We start from the raw sequence: 21,504 nt of genomic DNA, 5'->3' as shown, positions 1-21,504 counted from the left end.
TAAGATGGAAAACACTAGTAATCAGTACTTCTCAGAGAGAAATGAGAAGAAAGATACCACCCAGCATGACAATTCCAAAAAAGTTGGATATGATTCACTGGACCGGATAACAAATCTTAATTAAGAGATTGCTTATTTTGTTTATATATACTAGAAAGGAACAGGAAGCAGGTTTTCGAAATTTTAGTAATTAAAGGGATAAAGTGTATGTGAAAAAAATTAGTAATTTATGCCATTTAGGTACTTTTGTGAAAAAAGTAGCAGTATTTCCTTTGAACGTAAGAAAAATGCTTCAGGGGAATTCTTCCTATAATATCTCCCTTATCATTCGAACAGATTACTTACTGTATAAAAGGATTCTAGACAAGAAGTCCCTTTCTAGGTCTTAATCCAAAATTTGGAACTCTTCAGGAATCAAGAGGAAAATACAGTAAGTAGAACAATGAGGTTGTCAACTGTGCCTTTAGTGTCTGGTTCTAAAATACAATACAATCTCTGATATAAAACACAATCACGTTAGGATTAAAATATTATCTCAACAGCTAATTTTTCTTCTTCTTTAACTAGAGAATGCTCAACTCTTGAAATGTACCAAAAGCTTGCGACTGCCACAAGACTGTTTCTCTAGAGGAGTGGTACTCAGCAATGTGACTCCAGTAATATATTTGTTAGTGTATGCACTGTGGAGTCCATCATCCAGCTCTCTAAGACCTTAAATTCCTGAAGTAATTTATTCCATTCCATTCCATTCCATTCCAATCCATTCCAGTCCATTCCAAACCATTCCAATCCATTCCAATCCATTCCAATCCATTCTTTTCTATTCTAAGAAGGCTCTACATGCAATCTGGAGCTTGAACTCACAACTGGCTTACAAGAGCCAGTCTTGATCACACTCTGAGCCACTCAGGCACCTACCCCCCTTAAATTTCTATAGTGGAATCACAGAAGTCATTCGATACATTCAATGTGAAAAAAGGAAAAGATAGGGCCCTCTAGGTATCTACAAGCCTAAAAGTACAAAGAGAAGACATATGGCTCATTTTGTCTCACTGTAATTGGCTTCTGTAACCAAACATCCACTGGCTCCCTTCTATGACATCTGCTTAATAGCCATGTCAATTCTCCTTGAATTCTACAATGATTGAACTCCAGATTCCAAGTGATTCAGGATTTAGCTCTATTAGGCCATTCCAGAATGCTAGAAGAAGCAGTCAGTTATCACAGTCCAAGCCTGGTAGTCAGTGAGGTTTAGCCACCACGAATTCCTGTCCTTGACAGCAGGTGTCACTATGTAGCCTTAATGGTTGATGTAGGAAGAACTATGGGCCACCTCTCACTCCCAAGGATTCTGAGAGTTTACAGTGCTGGGAGGGAAAACTGGAGAGCTCCTCTGCCTGCCCAAATCAAACACGAAAATAGGCCATCAAGTTTCTCCCCATTTCTTTTTCTAATTTTGACTTAATTAGGTCCACTTTCATTAGCCAAAAAGAGAAATCATCCTTGGAGTTTGAAACAATAGTTATTTTTAAATCAAAAATAAGATAAAATTGTACTTAAAAATGAAATAATTCTGAAAAATGATATTCTGTTCCTTTAAACTCCCTCGGTTTTCCACTAGAAAAGAACAAAATGAAGAAGTATTTTTTTTTTAAGTAAACTCTGTGCCCAAAGTGGGGCCTGAACTCACGACCCCGAGATTAAGAGTCACATGCCCTACCAAGTCAGCCAGATGCCCCCAAAAGTCAGTAATTCTATTACACACACTTCAGAGCTAGAGTTTTTGTCACATTTTTAAATTTCAAAGCAATACAGAAAGCAATGGCACTTTGTGTAATTGATCAAAATCAGAAGAAATGATCCACATGCACACACATCAGAATCCTGAATAATGGATATAGTATAATGTTAACCACCAACAAAGGCTCAGAGCTAAATTGAAGAAGAGAGTCTTAAATGTATCTTTGATTTAGTCATTTCTGTAGACATCAGTACCATGTGAAAATGTGAACAAAAAAGGACTAAGCCTAGCTTCCAGGTCTCACTCTTCAGCCTGGGATGACAATTCCAAGCACATACTTGGAACACCAGTCAAATGTCAAGATGAGTCATTGCACTATTAGAGCCCACTCTTTAATGTGCAATTACAGAGGAGAAGTATTTTTACTTACTCTGGTCAGCATAGTTTTTTGCTTTGAGTTCAAGTTGTCTTGTTTGAGATTCTAAAGATTCCACTCGGGTCTGTAAATCCTTTTTTTCCTGTTCTTGAGAGTCTTCAAATTCAATGAATTTCTAATAGAAAAGAAAAGTGTTATTTTCATTAGAGAAATGAAAATTTTTTAACATTATCAATTCCTGTATTTGTTGGTATCAAGAATCACAATTAGGCATTAACTACCCAGAAAGATCTCAGAATCAGGAACTTAGGTTGATTTTTAGTTTCTCTATAAAAACATCCAAATATAGAAGGAAAAAGATGACACAGTAGTTTATGAAGTGCTTCCACTTCATATCATTGGCATTCCAAAGAAAATACACACATCCTACTCCAAATTTATGAATACTTTAACTAGCATATTTGCATATTCATGAGTTAAAGACATAATTTTTTACATATTGCTGTACAGAACATGTGCAACAAATGGAGAACTATAGAATGATGACGTGTCAATAAATATTTGTTCAATTGTTTAATGATTCTAGATTACCTGAACTATGGAGTTTAAATTCCTGAGAAAAAGAGAACTCACTAGAAATAACTTCACCAAAAATTCAATTTACTGAAACTGTTCTTGTCAAGAAGATTATCACTAAATCTCAGTCTCTTCATCTTAATTCTTCTATCAGTATCATTTGACATCTGATCACTCACTCCTTAAAACTTTTTTTTTTTTTTTTTTCATTTGGCTTCCAGGACTTTGTTTTCCTTCTACTTTACTGGTGGTTCCTTCTTGGTCTTCTTTGTTGGTTCTTTCTGTTCTCCCCAATTTCTTTTAAAAAAATTTTTTTCAACGTTTTTTTATTTATTTTTGGGACAGAGAGAGACAGAGCATGAACGGGGGAGGGGCAGAGAGAGAGGGAGACACAGAATCGGAAACAGGCTCCAGGCTCCGAGCCATCAGCCCAGAGCCTGACGCGGGGCTCGAACTCACAGACCGCGAGATCGTGACCTGGCTGAAGTCGGATGCTTAACCGACTGCGCCACCCAGGCGCCCCTCTCCCCAGTTTCTTAACATTCACAAGGTCAGTCCTTGGATAACTTTTTCTCTTCGTTGTTTACTCTTATTCTCTGATGATCTCATCCAGTTCCATGGCTAACTATACTAACTATATGCTGACAACCTCCAAATTTCTAGTCCAGTCTCTAGCCTAGACCTCAATTCCAGATTTACATGTCCAACTGCCTACTGAACAACTTCATCTGAATGTCTAATAAGCATCTTAACCTCAACATGTCAAAGCTTGCTCCTCTTGGTGTTAGCTAGCTCCTTTAATTACTGTGGTCAATTGTTCAGGCTCAAAACTTGAGTCAGCTTTGAATCTTCTCTTTCTCTAACACCTCATATCTAATCCATTAGCAAATCTACCTTCAGATCCAACTACTTTTCATCATCACCACCATCAGCGTGGTCTGTGCTACCACTATCTATTGCCTGGATTAAGGCCACAGCAACTGCCTCCTAGCCAATGTCCTTACTTCCACCGTTGCCCCTACAACACATTCTCAACACAGTAGTGAGAGTGAACCTTTAACAAGTAAGTCAGATGGGGCGCCTGGCTGGCTCAGTTGGTAGAGCATTCAACTCTTGATGTCAGGGTCTTGAGTTCAAGCCCCATGTCGGGTGTAGAGATTACTTTACGAAACGAATAAATACTTTTGAAAAAAGGGGGGTAAGTCAGATCAGTTTACTCCTCTGCTCAAAATCCTGAGATTACTTACGTTCTACCAAAATCTTTACCATAGCTTCCCATGACCAACACAATCTACATCATCCTCTTCTACTCTTCCTCTCCCCACCCCACCTCCCTCACAGTCTAGTTCAAGCTTCCCTGAAGAACCTTTGCAGCTGCTTCCTACAGTCTGGAATCTCTTCCTCCACATATCCAATTGGCTTGCTCCCTCCTCACCTCCTTAACATCTTTGTTCAAATGTCACCTTCTTACTAAGATTTTCCATGTGGTATTTAAAACTGCAGTTACCCAGTCCCTACTTACCTCTCTGCTTTTCTTCTCTCCAGCACTTACTCTCATCTAACATACTATAAATTTTGGTAATTATTTATTATCTGCTTTGCCTCACTAGAATGTAGACTCCATGAGGGTAGGGATTTTTGTTTTCTTTGCTGTTGTATTCCCGGTACAAAGAATGATGACAGCTCAAATACTTGTTAAAGAAATGAATGAATAAACAAATTTTAAAAAAACTTTCAGAGTAAAAAACTGAAGCCCCTATAGAAAAATATAGAGTTCACAAGAAAACTTAGATATCACTAAATACACCCTAGTTTTAATAACAAATTTCTTGTTCATTACTTGCTTTATCTGTCCTGAAATTTTTCAGTCACTATAGTGGACACTGTTTTTTGTCTGCACACATTGCCCTCCTTTGTAACTTCTCTCCAGTTCCACGCTAACTCTATTCAGTCCATATAATTTAATTGGTGAGGACTCCATCTCCCTAGAGGTGGGCATATGACTTGAGCCAGACAGGTCATTCTTCTCCAGGATACCTGCCAGTTATTAGAAAGAATACTACCTCTTTTCCTCTGGAATCACAAACTCTTAAGAATTTATTAGCAGGCTTAAGCTGCAGAGGGACATCTTTTTTCCAACATACGGAAAGAACGAGCCTGAGAAATGAAGCCAATATAAAGAAAAACAAAGAGCAAGGAGGAATAAAATCCTAATCAAAGGTACTATTTGAGTCCTAGATTCAGTAGTTCTTGGAGCCAGCATTTTCCAGTCGTTTTTATTTTTTCAGTTACATAACCCAATGCATTCCTATTTTACATAAGCTTATTTGAGATGGTTTCTAGCATAAGAAACTGAAAGAACCCTAACATACTCATCTACTTTCCCTCAAGAGCCATTTGATTTCCTTATATTAGAGAACATTTTCCTGATCTTTGGACGTTTGAAACCTATAACCTCGGAAACATTGGTTCTTAATCATCCAGAGGTCCGCAGACCCATTTGGTAATTTGATATATCCATGAACCGTGTTTCCCCAGAAAAAATGCCTGCATCCAACCCGAGTTCTGCCTATTTTTTCTCAGAGACTCAGGGAGCCCTTAAGTCCTTCCACAAACCACACATTTAGCACCCATGCCCTATACGTTTTATTAACATATTCCATATTTGTGAGGCTTCTGGGAAGCCTCAAACCACCATTGTTTACTTTTCCAGAATACTAACCCAAAGATGACCCTAAGTAAAAGGGGTAAAAGTTTCAGTAAATGTAAGACAAGAGGCAACTGGACAAATCATTCATTCATTCACTCAATCATTCAAAAAATGTCTCCTATCTACTCTGTACCGGGCACGTGGAACATGACTGTGATTACCACACTATCCCTGCCTTCAGAAGGTGTTCACTGGCTACAAACTGAATGCAAACAGGAGATATAAAGGTTATGTCGAACAGAAAATCAATAGCTATACAATAGGATGTTGCTGATGAAGTCTGTATAAATTATTTCAACATTTTGCCAGAGGACACAAGCAAAGACTAAGAATTACTAAGAAAAAGTGATTATTTTTTGGCCTGCTTTGAAAATGATGCTCCCATGGCTAACTGAACTGCTATATCTGGGTTAAGTAAGCAGAAATTTTAGGCTTCTTTTGTGCTATGGATAAAAGGCTGTTTTAAAGAACAGACAGTAGACCTGAAATCATTATTGCACTATATGCTAATTTGGATGTAAATTTAAAAAAATAAAATTAATAAAAAAGAACATACAGTAGATGTGTACCAAGTAACATTTAAAATGATGTGCTATTGGGCACCTGGGTGGCTCAGTCGGTTAAGTGTTTGACTTTGGCTCAGGTCATGATCTTGCAGTTTGTGAGTTTGAGCCCCGCATCGGGCTCTGTGCTGACAGCTCAGAGCCTGCAGCCTGCTTCAGATTCTGTGTCTCCTCCCTCTGCCTCTCCCATGCTCATGCTCTGTCTCTCCCTGTCTCTCAATAATAAATAAACGTTAAGAAAAAAAATTTTTAATGATGTGCTACTGAACTTCTAACAAAAATCTTTACCACTAACAGATTGGTAGTTGCCAGGAGCAGGGGGTAGGGGTAGGGGTAGGGGAAAATGGTGAAGGTGGTCAAAGGGCACAAACTTCAGTTACAAGATGAGTAAGTTCTGGGGATGTAATGTACAGAATGGTGATTATAGATAACACCACTGAACTATACATTTGAAAGTCACTAAAAGAAGATTTTGTAAGTTCTCACCACAAAAACAAAAACTAATTATGTGACATGATGTTAACTAACCTTACTTGTGGTAATCATTTTGCAATATATACATATCTCAAATCATTATAGGGTTGCCTGGGTGGCTCAGTGGGTTGGGCATCTGGCTCTTCGTTTCAGCTCAGGTCATGATCTCACGGTTGGTGGGATCGAGCTCCGTGTCGGGCTCTGAGCTGACAGCTCAGAATCCTGCATAGGATTCTCTCCCCATCTCTCTGCTGCTCCCAGGCTCACCCTCGCTCTCTCTCTTAAAATAAATAAATAAACATTTTTTAAAAACTCCTGGGGCGCCTGGGTGGCGCAGTCGGTTAAGCGTCCGACTTCAGCCAGGTCACGATCTCGCGGTCCGTGAGTTCAAGCCCCACGTCGGGCGCTGGGCTGACGGCTCGGAGCCTGGAGCCTGTTTCCGATTCTGTGTCTCCCTCTCTCTCTGCCCCTCCCCCGTTCATGCTCTGTCTCTCTCTGTCCCAAAAATAAATAAACGTTGAAAAAAAAAATTAAAAAAAAAAAAAAAACTCATTACACTGTACACCTTAACCTTCCACAATGTTATACATCAATTATTTCTCAATAAAGCTGGCAAAAAAAAAAAAAAGCCTTACTACTATTCTGCCTATTCAGAACCTCTGATAGAAGAAACATCATCATGAACACACAGCTTCATGTCTGCTTTGTTTCTTAGCGACCCAGTTTGGCTACAGAAGGGCATGAATAATCCATAACTGTTTAGCAGTCACTACACTACTATCTGCTTACTGTACAAGCATTATTTACACCTACCTAGATGATTCATGTTTCAATATTGTTCACATTTTTTTATGACTACTGAGGCTTTATATCTATATCACCTCAAGTAAATACAGCAAAAGAAAAAAAAAGAGATTCCCCCCCCCCCCCCCCGCCCCAAAATGACGTGACAGTTCATGGACTGGCAGGGCTATGTATCTCCAAATGTAAATCTCTTGTTTCTGCAGTTTCCCTTCACAGGAAGGGACTGGCAATAATGAAAATATTGCAAAGCAAATACATAATGCCAGTGCTTTCCTTCAAGCAAATTAAAACATAAACTTAGAGAGTACAAAACGAACTACCATCTCTCACAAGGGTGTATATGTTTGTTTTCTCTCTTATTCTAAACAGCAGATCCTAAATTAAGCTTTTTGGAATCATGAACTCCTTGGAGAATCTTATGAAAATAGATCCTTTCCTCAGGAACACAAATATATGAAAGATAAAACTACGCAAACTTAGTGCATCTTCAAGGTCTACAAGAAATCAAGAATGATTTTCCGCCATTTATAAAAATAGTGAATGTTGATTTCTTTTAAAATCATCTTTTAAAATTCTCTCTGTTCATAAAAGTCCCAATTTTAAATGTGTTATTATATCTTGGTTTGGAAATGTACATCTGCCACCCTCATTTAAAATACTAATGATGGGGGCAGGGGAGTGCCTGGGTGGCTCAGTCGGGTAAGCACCAGACTTCAGCTCAGGTCATGATCTCACGGTTTGTGAGTTCAAGCCCCACATGGGGCTCTCTGCTGTCCTTGCCGAGCCCACCGTCTCTCTCTCTCTCTCTCTCTCTACCCCTCCCCCACGCTCGCGCACGCTCTCTCTCTTTCTCTCTCAAAAATAAACATTATAAACAAACGAACAAACTGATTAAAAATTGAAAAAAAAAGAGAAGTATAAAATGGGGGACTAACTTGATACGAGAGACTATGGGAAAACCTTCCTGAGACATTTGAGCTGAGACCTGAAAGATAAATAAAAGTTCATCAAGCAAAGAGAGGCTGAAAGAAACCAAGGGCATCCAGAATGGCCAAGCTCAAAGACAAGTTAAAGAGGATGGCTGGAGATGAGGCTGGACAATTAAGGACCAAATCCTACAGGACCTTGCAGAATACTGGATCATACCAGAGATACTGAACTCCACTCCTCCTTTGGAAAGCTCAGCGTGAGACCATATGGGAAATTCAATGGAGGGAGCTGAGGGAGTTTGAGAGGAGAACCAGGGTGTGTAAAGGGGGAGAGACCAAAGGTCACCACAATAGTCCAAAGGAGAGAGGATTATGAACAGTGGCAGGGAGAATGGAGACAAGGATGAATTCAAGATAATTTGTTGGAGGGAAAATATACACAATTGGTGACTGAAAGAACGTAAGGGAGAAGAGAGAAGGAAAAATGAGGAAAGAAGACCGATTTCCGGCTTAACCAATGATGGAGCTGGTGATATTGCTTATCTGAAATAAACAAAGCTACAATAGCCAAATTATGGAAACAGCCTCACTGTCCATCAATTGAAGAATGGATAAAGAAGATGTGGCATATATGTATACACTGGAATATTACTCAGCCATAAAAAAAGAATGAAATCTTGCCATCTGCAACAACGTGGATAGAGGTAGAGAATATAATGCTCAGTGAAGTAAGTCAGAGAAAGACAAATACCATATGAATTTACTCATATGTGGAATTTAAGAAACAAAATGAGCAAAGGGAAAAAGAGAGAGGCAAACAAAGAAACAGACTTGGTAACACTTGTGATGAACACCGGGTCATATATGGAAATGTCGAATCATTATATTGTACACCTGAAATTAATATTAAACTGTACGTTAACTGGAATTTAAGTAAAAATTAAAACAGCAAAGGAAGTAGGTAAAAGTTAATATAATACAATTGATATATATTTTTTTAATGTTTATTTCTGAGATACAGACAGAGCATGAGCGGGGGAGGAGTAGAGACAGAAGGAAACACAGAATCTGAAGCAGGCTCCAGGCTGTCACCACAGAGCCTGACTTGGGGCCCGAACACATGAACCGCGAGATCATGACCTGAGCTAAAGTCAAATGCTTAACCAACTAAGTCACCAGGTGCCCGTAAAATTGATTTTTTTTTAATTGATTAAGGCAACTGCCCCTTGGGATTTTTATCTGTAAATAAGCTATCTCATTATTTGGAGTGTAACTAGCACAACCCACCTGCAGGTTAGCAATATGGATCACAGGCTTTAAAGAATGTATGAGAGCGGTGTTATTTTTCATATATTCTTTAAGGACTTTGTTATATGTAGTATGATCCTAAATTTATATACCGGAGGAATAAATAAGCAAAAGAAAAGATGTGGAAGCATATATTAAAACGCTCATAGTGGCTCTTTAGCAGTGGTGGGATTAAAGGTGATTTTATCTCTTTTAATAGCCCTTATCCTTAAGTAGCCTAAAGTTGCATTGTTTGTTGGGGTTTTTTTCGTACAATAAATATGTATTATTTACATATTTTAAAAGAATAAAGGAAAGTGGAAAAACGCATACTGAAGGCCTATACCTCCTCAATGGTAGTGAAGCTAAACATGAACCTTCATTTACATTTCAGATTAGAAAAGTTGCCAAATTAAACATTAATATTACCGCTTAACTAACCAAAAATGATTATGGGTGTTTTTCTAACTACAATTAGTCAAAACCATACTCTGAAATAGGATACTGAGAGAGGAAAATCAGTGTGAAGGGAGAATTCCACTTTAATTATATACAGTTCATGCTATATGCCATGACCTTACACTAGATCTGTTGAAGTCGAAAGCTACAATACAGGGTGGAGTATGTCAGCACTAGGATATAGAAGTGTGGATCCATCCCAGAAAGACTCTAAAAAGAATGTAGAAAATAGATTCATTTTATAGATATCATTCTTTCCTATAAAGGTACTTACAAGAGAGTTCCAATTACAACTAGATTTCCTTTTATCAACCCAAATCTGCATCTAATGCTGTATTTTTACAGGACTTGAGGCTTTATCCCAGCCGGAGACATTTTGAAGGAGGGGGCGGGGAAAGTAAGTACATGCTCAAAAAACAAAGTAAATGGATACTAAAAAGAAGCGTATTGGCAGGGTGCCTGGGTGGCTCACTTCGATTAAGTGACTTTGACTCTGGTCATGATCTCAAGGTTCATAGGTTCGAGCCCCGTGTCGGGCTCTGTGCTGACAGCTCACAGCCTGGAGCCTGCTTCAGATTCAGTCTCCCTCTCTCTCTGTCCCCTTCCCTGCTTGCACTCTGTCTCTCTCTGTCTCTTTCTCTCTCCCAAACATAAACAGTATATATTATTTTAAAAATAGAAGCCTATGGGCATTCATAATTGATTAAGTGTGACTTTACTTCTTGCCAGTGGAATAACTTCATGAAGCTGGTCTGCCTCCACTACATTTAGCAAATGCTGGGGTTAGGGCAATATCAAAATCAAGGCAGGAGAAGGGCAGTTTTTCAAATTACAAAAGCATCCAACCCTGGAAAACTCTAGCTACTCCCCTCCAGCACGGGAGTCTGTCAGAGCCACTCAGGTATGTTGCTGTGGAGTACACATCCCTCCCTTCACCCCTTTTTGTCTCCCTCTTTATATCCTCTGTCACCAACACACTTCTTTAAAAAAGTGTGTGGTAGGGAGAGTAAGAGCCCATGCATACATGGCTTTTTTTTAGCATGTATGATAAATCCTTCTTCACTAGATACCCTTTGCCCCTCTCAATTACTAATCAGCCAACAACACTGACATTAACTTCAGACAGAACTCTCCTGAGAGCAACTAGACACTGTTAAAAAAACAAAAACAAAAAACAAAACAAAACAAAAACTCCATAGACAATACAGACTTATGTTAGGATCTAAAAAGAATAAGCTTTGTGATGAAGCAAAATGGTTTCAAGTCCAGATGGCCTATAGGGGCTGTTTTTCTCCACTGTTGTGGAGAAAAAAACAAATGAATACTTTGAAAAGCTAAGCTCACCAAGTTTAAAAAAAAAAAACAAAAAACCCTAGAGACTGTTCCTAATTGGAGTAAAGATTCAAGAGCCAAAAAAAGAAAAGCCCTTAAAAATAGTAACTTTGAGGGGCGCCTGGGTGGCTCAGTTGGTTGAGTGACCGACTTCGGCTCAGGTCATGATCTCACAGGTCGTGAGTTCAAGCCCCACGTCGGGCTCTGTGCTGACAGCTCAGAGCCTGGAGCCTGCTTCAAATTCTGTGTCCCTCTCTCTCTGCCCCTCCCCCACTCATGCTCTGTCCCTCTCTGTCTCAGAAATAAATAAACATTTTAAAAAATATATTTGTTTGGGGTGCCTGAGTGGCTCAGTCAGTCAAGCGACCGACTTCGGCTCAGGTCATGATCTCACAGTTCATGAGTTCAAGCCTCACGCTGGACTCTGGTTGACAGCTCAGAGCCTGGAGCCTGCAGCCTGCTTCGGATTCTGTCTCCCTCTCTCTCTCTGCTCCTCCCCTGCTCGCACTCTGTCTCTCTCTGTCTCTCTCTCTCTCTCTCTCTCAAAAATAAAAATAAATAAAATAAAATAATTTTTAAAAACTATTTTTATGAGACAACTGAGAAATATGTATACTGATTAAACATTAAATATTATTAAGAAATCATTTATTGGGCACCTGAGTGGCTCAGTTAGTTAAGCGTCCAACTCTTGATTTTGGTTCAGGTCATACATGAGCTCATGGTTTGTGAGACTGAGCCTCTCTCTGTCCTCTCCCCTGCCTCTCAAAATGAATAAATAAACTTTTAAAAAAAGAAGTAACTTGGGACGCCTGGGTGGCTCCATCAGTTGAGTGTCCGACTTCGGCTCAGGTCATGATCTCACAGTTCGTGAGTTGGAGCCCCACGTCGGGCTCTGTGCTGAAAGCTCAGAGCCTGGAGCCTGCCCCTGCTCACGCTCTGTGTCTCTTTGTCTCTCAATAATAAATAAATGTTAAAAAATTAAAAAAAAATTTTTTAATCAAATAAGTATGTACAAAGGCACATGTACAAGAATATTCATTGAAGCACTATTTGTAATAACAGCTAAAAACCGGAAGGTAATTCAATGTCCATCAACAGATAGTGGATAAATACATTATGACAGAGGCATATGATGAAAACTATGTAATTAGAGAGCTGGGGTGAGGATGGGGCTAAAATGGGGGAAAAGTGGAAGTCGAAAAGAACTAGTAAAAGTTAGTAGTAACATCCCTAATACATCCCCAGTGCCATCCCAGAGCACCCAGGTGGTTCTTCTGTCCACCTACACAGGAAGTGTGTTTTCAGAATAAACTCAGTAAGAGAGATGCTAGACAAGGAAATACCGGTAACAAATAGGTGCCAAATGGGAAGAAATGAAGTAAGTAAAAATCTACATACCAAGTAGCAATACTGACCGTCCCCTTCCCATTCCTGCCCTCACCCAGATTCTCAAGTGACTCGGCTTCTCTACCACTCACTCCCCTTGAGAATATCTTTCCTTGGCAAAACTCAAATACCTCTGAGATATAAGACCATGGGATACTGAAATCTGGGTTCCCAATAGGCAATAAACTGCTTCCAGATACACAAAGCTTCTGGCCCTCCTTTTTTTAGTGCCTCACGCTTATAACATGAAGAGATAATTAAGGGTTATCAGGCACTTGAAGCTCAAACCTGAAAAAGAGACCAAAACTATCAGAAAAAAAATGGGACTCTGAGGAAACAGACAAAACAGGGAACAAATGAAAACTATAATTAATATACTCAGAGACCAAAGAAAACTCACTGCATCCATGAAACCGGAACAGTATGCTATTTTTAGAAAGAGGTGGGGGCAGGGGAAGAACAAGAACAAGGAAGAGCTCTTAGAGATTATAAAAGTATGAACTGAAGAATAGAGCACTTTAGCCTATCTTTCGTGTACAAACTATACCTTAGGTAATTGAACAGTTGATAAGGGAGAAGTTCTCTTTTATAAGAAAATCAGGTAAAAATGCTGAAGGAAAAACTGAGTTAGAATAGCACCATTTCCCAATCCTTAATGAAATAATAGGGAATATCCAGTCACCATTCAGATTTTCCTGGTTATCTCATGAATGTTCATAGCCAGGATCCAAAGTCCCTACGTTGCATTTGGATGATACATCTCTTAGGACTCTTAAAGTACAGATTCCCCATGCTCACTTCAGCAGCACACATAAAACAGAGAGATAGGGGATGCCTGGGTGGCTCAGCCGGTTGAGCATCTGACTTCTGCTCCGGTATGATCTCACTGTCTGTGAGTTCGAGCCCCGCATCGGGCTCTGTGCCGACAGCTCAGAGCCTAGAGCCTGCTTCAGATTCTGTGTCACCCTCTCTCTCTGCCCCTTCCCGGCTCTCAAAAATAAAAATAAAATAGAAACATACAGAGAAAATTAGCATGGCTCTGTGCAAGGATGACACACAAATTTCTGAAGCATTCCATATATTTATGTTAACTGTACTGGAATTAAACTTTTTTTTAAATAAAATTGGGGCACCTGGGTGGCTCAGTTGGTTAAGCATCTAACTCTTGGTTTCAGCTCAGGTCATGATCTCACGGTTCATGAGAACAAGCCCCACATCAGGCTCTGCTGGCAGTACGGAGTCTGCTTGGAATCCTCTCCCTCCTTCCCTTTCTAATCTCCCCCTGCTCGCTCGCTCTCTCTCTCTCTCTCTCTCTCTCTCTCTCTCTCTCAAAATAAGTAAGTAAAACTTTAAAATAAAATTTAAAAATTAAGTACAGGGGCATCTCGGTGGCTCAGTCAGTTGAGCATCCAACTCTTGATTTCAGCTCAGGTCATGATCCCAGGGTCATGAGATCAAGCCCACCTTGGGCTCCACGTTGAGCATGGAGCCTGCTTGGGATTCTCTCACTCCCTCTGTCCCTTTCCCCTGCTCACACACTTTCTCTCTCTCTCTCTCTCTCTCTCTCTCTCTCTCTCTCTCTCAAAATAAAAAAATTGGGGCACCTGGGTGGCTCAGTCAGTTAAGCTTCTGACTTCAGCTCAGGTCATGATCTCACGTTTAGTGGGTTGGAGCCCCGTGTCGGGCTCTTTGCTGACAGCTCAGAGCCTGGAGCCTGCTTGGGATTCTGTGTCTCCCTCTCTCTCTGCGCCTCCCTCACTTGTATTGTCTCTCTCTCAAAAATAAACATTAAGGGGGCGCCTGGGTGGCGCAGTTGGTTAAGCGTCCGACTTCGGCCAGGTCACGATCTCGCGGTCTGTGAGTTCGAGCCCCGTGTCAGGCTCTGGGCTGATGGCTCAGAGCCTGGAGCCTGTTTCCGATTCTGTGTCTCCCTCTCTCTCTGCCCCTCCCCCGTTCATGCTCTGTCTCTCTCTGTCCCAAAAATAAATAAACGTTGAAAAAAAAAATTAAAAAAAAAAAACATTAAAAATAATTTAACAAAAATAAATAAAATTAAAATTAAAAATTAAGTACAGGTTCCCCAGTGACGATCATATAAGGGAATACTATAAAGCCACTGTAAAGTATAATTTTGATCTATCTAGTCATAGGTTGTTGCCAGTTATGAGTAAATGAAACTGAACAGGCAATTCACAGAAAAGGAAGGGAGAATAAATGTAAGAAAATATACTCAACCACACTAGTGATCTGAGAAAAGCAAATTAAAACAAAAGCTTGTTGGGGCGCCTGGGTGGCTCAGTCGGTTAAGCGGCCGACTTCGGCTCAGGTCATGATCTCGCTGTCCGTGAGTTCGAGCCCCGCGTCGGGCTCTGTGCTGACAGCTCAGAGCCTGGAGCCTGTTTCAGATTCTGTGTCTCCCTCTCTCTGACCCTCCCTCGTTCATGCTCTGTCTCTCTCTGTCTCAAAAATAAATAAACATTAAAAAAAATTAAAAAAAAAAAAAAAAAAAGCTTGTTTCACAAATATCAGATTAGAAACTAAAGCCAAAAAGTCTGAGTGTGTCAAGTGTTGGCAGATACAGGAAAGTAACTCTTACACACTCCCAGTTGGAATATAAATCACTACACCCCATTGACAAGTTCTGTGGCCATACCTAGTTAAGTTTACAAATATTCTAAAATCTGGCAGCTTATTTTAAAGTATGTATCTTTGAGAAGCTCTTACATGTCCACTGAATGTTACTACAGCAGAGTTTGTAGTACATAATGTGGTAATATATAACACAGGAAATAACTCAGAACTTTCATCAATGGAAGGATGGATAATGGCATACGGCACATTCATATGATGGTATGCACAGCAATTAAAACAAAAGAACTAGATATATATGTATGTATCATCATAGGTAAAAAAAACAATGAATAAACAAACTATAAAATTATATGAAAATGTAATAATATTTAGGGAAAAAATACTTATCCCAAGATAATCCCAAAGCAATACGGCACATAATTTATAGATGATCTGTAGAAAATGTCTAAAAAAAAAAAAAGATAAAATATACACCAAATTCATAGGTCACCTTTATTTTCCTTCCAGTACCACTGCCCTTCCAGAAGGCAACTTTACCTTTGTCTTTAATGTTCTGTATTTTTAAAAAAGTTTTTTTTAATGTTTATTTATTTTTGAGAAGGATTGAAACAGAGCGTGAGCAGGAGAGGGGCAGAGAGAGAAGGAGACACAGAATCCCAAGCAGGCTCCAGACTGTGAGCTGTCAGCAGAGAGCCTGATGCGGGGTTCAAACTCAAGAACTGCAAAATCATGACCTGAGCTGAAGTCAAACACACAACCGACTGAACCAGCCAGGTGCCCCAATGTTCTGTATTTTTTATTTATGATAAGTATCTTAAGTAAAAATAAACAGCTATGGGTGCCTGGGTGGCTCAGTCTGTTTAGCTTCCGACTTCAGCTCAGGTCATGATCTCACAGTTCAGGAGTTGGAGCCCTGCATTGGGCTCTCTGGGCCAAAATCAAGAGTCAGATGCTTGAGGCTCCTGGGTAGCTCAAGTCAGTTAAACGTCCAAATTTGGCTCAGGTCATGATCTCACAGTTTGTGGGGTTGAGCCCCACGTCATGCTCCTTGCTGACAGCTTGGAGCCTGCTTCAGGTTCTGTCTCCCTCTCTCTCTGCCCCTCCCCCACTCACAGTGTCTCTCTCTCTCTCTCTCTCTCAAAAGTAAATAAACATTAAAAAAAAATTTTTTTTTAATCTTCAAGAATCCACAAAAAAACCTATTAGAATAAATAAGCTCGGCAGGATAAAAGATCGATATACAAAAATCAAGTGTGCTTCTAAACACTTTCAATGATCAGAAAATGAAATTAAGCTGCAATTCAGTCAGCAGTGCATCTGACTCTTGATCTTGGGGTCATGAGTTCAAGCCCCACATTGGGGGTAGAGTTTACCTTTAAAATAATTATTTTTTTAATGAAATTAAGGAAACAATTCCATTTACGATTGTATCAAAAAGAACTAAATGCCTAGACATAAATTTAACAAAAAAAAAAGTAAAACTTTTATTGTAACAACAACAAAACATTGTTGAAAGAAACAAAATTTAAATAAATGGAAAGCCATCCCATGTTCATGAATCAGGAGACCTAATATTGGTAAGATGACAATAGTCCTCAAACTGATCTACAAATTCAACAAAGTCCCTATGAAAACCCAAGCTGCTCCTTTGCAGAAATTGACAAACTGACCCTAAAATTCATATGGAAATTAGGGGGACCCAGAATAACCAAAGTAATCTTTATTTTTGTTTTGTTTTGCTTTTACCAAAGTAATCTTTAAAAAGACCACAATTGGAGGACATGCTCCTCAATTTCAAAACTTATTACAAAATGACAGTAACCAGGGCCCCTGGGTGGCTCAGTTGGTTAAGCGGTCAACTTCAGCTCAGGTCATGATCTTACTGCTCATGGGTGGGTTCGAGCCCGGTGTCAGGTTCTGTGTCTACAGCTCAGAGCCTGGAGCCTGCTTCAGACTCTGTGTCTCCCTCTCTCTCTGCCCCTCCCCCGCTCACACTCTGTCTCTCTCAAAAATAAATAAGCATTAAAAAAAAAAAAAATGACAGTAACCACAACAGGGTGGTATTGGCTTAAGGACAGATATATAGATCAAAAGGCTAGAATTAAGAGTCAAGAAATAAACCCTCAGATTTATGGTCAATTGTATTTCAACAAGGGTATCAAAAAAATTCAATGGGAAAAGAACAGTCTCATCAACAAATGCTATTGGGGAACTGAATTTCCACACGCAAAGGAATTAATTTGAACTCCACATATAAAAAGTAACTCAACGGGGCACTGGATTTCAGCTCAGGTCATGATCTCATGGTCATGAGATCGAGCTCCCTGTGGGCTCTTGGGATTCTCTCTCTGCCCCTCCCCCGTTCATTTTCTCTCTCCCTCCCTCCCTCCCTCTCTCTCTCTCTCTCTCTCCCCCCCCCCCCCTTCTCTCTCAAAATAAATAACTCAAAGGCCAACTGGCTGGCTCGGAATAGCATCGAAGTCTTGGTCTCAGGGTCGTGAGTTTGAGCCCCATGTTTCAAACAGAAACTGGAACCCTTTGCCAGGGTTTCTGGAGAGATTGGTCCATATATCCATTCAGACTACTGTTAATTTAGGGGCGCCTGGCTGGCTCAGTCCAAAGGGAGTGCGGCTCTTGATTTCAGGGTCATGAATTCAAGCCCCACATTGGGTGAAGAAATTACTTAAATAAACTTAGAAAAAATAAAGTAAAAAAAACAAATAAAAAGACAACCCATAGAATGGGAGAAAATATTAGCAAGTTATGTATCTGATAAGAGACTTGTATATACATATAATGGAACATTATTCAGCCTTAAAAGGAATGAAATTAGGATACATGCTACAGAGGGATGAGCCCTAAAAACATGCTAAGTGAAATGAGTCAGACACAAAAGGGCAAATATTTCCATTTACACCAAGTACCTAAAGTAGTCAAATTCATAAGAACAGAACACAGAATGATAGTTGCCAGTGGCGAGAAGGGAGAACCAGGAACTACAGTTTCGTTGGTATGGAGTTTCAATTTCAGATGATGAAAAAGTTCTAGAGATGGAAGGAGCTTCCGGTTGCACAATAGGAATGTATTTAATACCACTGAATTATGCACTTAAAAGTGGTTACAATGATAAATTTTATGTTATGTATATTTTATCACAATAAAAATTTTTAAGGAAAAAAATATGTTGACAACTATATAAAGTGAAATTTTCACAGAAAGAAAAAATCAGGTTAATCTAATTAAATACATGCAGTCTGTTGAGGGAACGAAAATTTTCTTTTTTAAAAAATGTTTATGTTTCTTGAGAGAGAGAGACAGAGCAAGCAGGAAAGAGGCAGAGAGGGAAACAGAGAATCCCAAGCAGGCTCTGAGCTGTCAGCACAGAGCCCAACGTGGGGCTTGAACCCACAAACTGTGAGATCATGACCTGAGCCAAAATCAAGAATCAGACACTTAACCAAGTGAGCCACCCAGGCGCCCCAGAAATGAAAATTTTCAAAGTCAACAATATTAATACTATCAGTTGATTAGTATCACTAAGAAATGAAGTAGTCTTCATAACCATATTCTTAAGAAAAAGCTGAAACACCAAAACATTTCTATCACAACTATCTTACTTTTTTAAAGTATATTCATTTATTTTTTGAGACAAAGAACACATGAGTGGGAGAAAGACAGAGAAAGAGAGGGAGAGAGAGAATCCCAAGCAGGCTTTGCACTGTCCATGCAGAGCCTGACTCGGGGCTCGATCCCACAAACCATGAGATCACAACCTGAGCCGAAATCAAGAGTTGGACACTTGGGGCACCTGGGTGGCTCGGTCGGCTGTTTGTCTTGACTCTTGGTTTCAGCTCAGGTCATGATCTCATAGTTTCATGAGTTTGAGCCCCACGTCAGTCTCTGCATGGAGCCTGCTTGGGATTTTGTACCCCCCTTTCTCTGCAAACCGCCCCCCCCCCCCCACACAATGGTGCTGTCACTGTCTTCTCAAAATAAATAAATAAACTTAAAAAAAAAAAAAAAGAGTTGGGACACTTAACTGACTGAGCCACCCAGGGGCCCCCCTATTTGATGAGGGAGCATAAGACAAGCTGAGGCCCAAGCACAAGCTAGCATTACCCACCTCCCACCAGGTGGGGTATGTGTGACATTACTCAGGCACTCCAGGCTGCCCAAGGACAAAGGAAACAACAGAAAACAAATGGTTAAACTGATAGAGTCTCAGTATACAAATATCTTAGTAAATGACAAGAAAAAGGCAATCTTACCAATAGCCCAATCTCCAGAAACCTATAGACTCAGTTTCCTGGAGCCTCAGTATCACCCTCCCCTCCATAGTGATGTGGGGAACAAAGGCAAGAAGGAACTGGCAGACAAAAGTAAGTTTCCTTATAACTTGCAGCCCACTGACAAATACTTAAGGCAGGCAGAGTGAAACATTTCTCCAGGAACTCCCTACTACCTTAATGTTAATGCTTTCCTAGAGGTAAAAACAACCTTGGCTTGACAATAGCCAGGCCTCCAGAAATCAGTGCATCTTGAGCATATGAAAATCTCTTTGGAAACTTCCCTTTTGACTTTACCTCCCCGAGCTCCACAGTATTTGGGGAGCCACTCTTCACCACTCCATCTGCCCTTGCGTCCTGTTCCATGCTTTAATAAAATCACCTTTTTGCACCAACGACTTCTTTAAGAATTCTTTCTTGGCCATCAGCTCTGAACCCCACCATCATCCCAAAACCTTATCACCTATCACATATTTCAATTAAAAATGTTTCTAGAATTTGTTACAGAAAATAAAATAAAATGTAAGAGGTTTCTCCACCAACAGAAAAAAAGTTTTTAGAGTTTCATATACACTTACCTCCTTGAAAGAAGCATATCAAATAAAATGTAACCTTATGTTGATAAGAAGCATCATTATGAATCACGGTGAATCATGATTATAAGCCATACTGTATTATAGTAAGTGATGCCTTCCAGATAAAAACCCAAATTTGACAGTACCTGTCCCTTAATTTCTGACTCTTGATTATGTTAAACCTCAATTCTTGCTACCCCTATATGGCATAAGTACTAGTACATTCTTTTAAAGAACATATGGAAAACTAATATTTACTACTTAAATATACCAAAAAAATAAATGTCATGTTTTTGTAGTTTTCTGAATATGTTACACACTTTAAACCTCTCAGAGTTTTTTTTTGTTCAAAGATTTTATTTTTAAGTAATCTCTACACCGAACATGGGGCTCAAACTCACGACCCACTCGTAGTGGGTCGCATGCTCCACTACCTGAGCCAACCAGGTGCCTGAGCCTCTCATGCTTTGGATCTGTGACACATAACCCAGTTAAATGCCACCCTGTCTCTGTGAAAGCTATCCCTCAGGTTGTTAGGCTTTTAGCATCTCGTATAAACAGGACTTGTTTAAAATGCTTACGTAAAGCTGCCCTACTTATTTACATTAGCCTTCCCACCAGACTATGAGCACCTCAATGGCAAGACCCTAGACTATTCATTCTTGTACCTCACGTCTGGGCACAAAGTGTTTAATTAACATCTCTTTTACAAATGAATAAATGAGACAGATGGATAGGTAGGTTGGTATCAGACATCCAGGCAACATTTAGTACTTAACCAAATGCCTAGAGCTTTGAAAAGCTCATTTTTCTTGTATAATCCTCACAATATTCCTGTAAGGAAGTTACTATTATTATCCTTATTTACAATTAAGAAATTGAGGTTTGGCATTAAGAAACCTGTCCATGCTTACAGTTAGAATGTAACAGAGCCAGGACTTGAACTAAGGCAATCTGACCCCACTGCCCTTGCCCCTGACCAGGGCACCTTTTTTCAAGTGTATTTATTTATTTAAGAGAAAGAGAGCCCACACAAGTTGGGGAGGAGCAGAGAGGAAGAGAGAATTCCGAGCAGGTTCCCCACCACCAGTGGAGAGCCCCACCAACCACAAGATTATGACCTGAGCCAAAGTTGGACGCTTAACTGACTAAGCCACCTAGGCATCCCTCTAATAGATACTCTGTTAATTTGCTGTTTATAACCTGGTGAGGGCTAAGAAACTATTTTGTTTAAAATAAAGATACTATGAAAAAATAATAAAATAAAATAAAATAAAATAAAATAAAATAAAATAAAATAAGGCTACTATGGGGGCACCTGGGTAGTTCAATCGGTTAAGCATCATCAGACTTCAGATCAGGTTATGATCTCCTGGCTCTGAGTTCAAGCCTGGTGTTGGGTTCTGTGCTG

General features: G+C 39.7%; 1 protein-coding gene and 1 non-coding gene across 3 annotated transcripts in view; one reads left to right on the top strand and one right to left on the bottom strand.

The window, feature by feature from the left end:
• The window catches only part of SPAG9 (sperm associated antigen 9), a 133,327-nt gene that overhangs the window by 96,275 nt on the left and 15,548 nt on the right, over window positions 1–21,504 (bottom strand). For both annotated transcript variants that reach the window (XM_047832576.1, XM_047832577.1), the window contains exon 2: window positions 2,172–2,292. In XM_047832576.1, the coding sequence (XP_047688532.1) occupies window positions 2,172–2,292 (121 nt within the window). The remainder of the gene's footprint in view (window positions 1–2,171; window positions 2,293–21,504) is intronic.
• On the top strand, window positions 13,621–13,724 carry LOC125152307 (U6 spliceosomal RNA). The gene has a single exon (XR_007147155.1). It is a non-coding gene; the product is annotated as a U6 spliceosomal RNA (small nuclear RNA).

The sequence above is a fragment of the Prionailurus viverrinus genome, chromosome E1 (genome assembly GCF_022837055.1).
Source record: "Prionailurus viverrinus isolate Anna chromosome E1, UM_Priviv_1.0, whole genome shotgun sequence".
Classification (NCBI taxonomy): Eukaryota; Metazoa; Chordata; class Mammalia; order Carnivora; family Felidae; genus Prionailurus; species Prionailurus viverrinus.
This window is presented reverse-complemented; position numbering and strand designations above follow the sequence as displayed.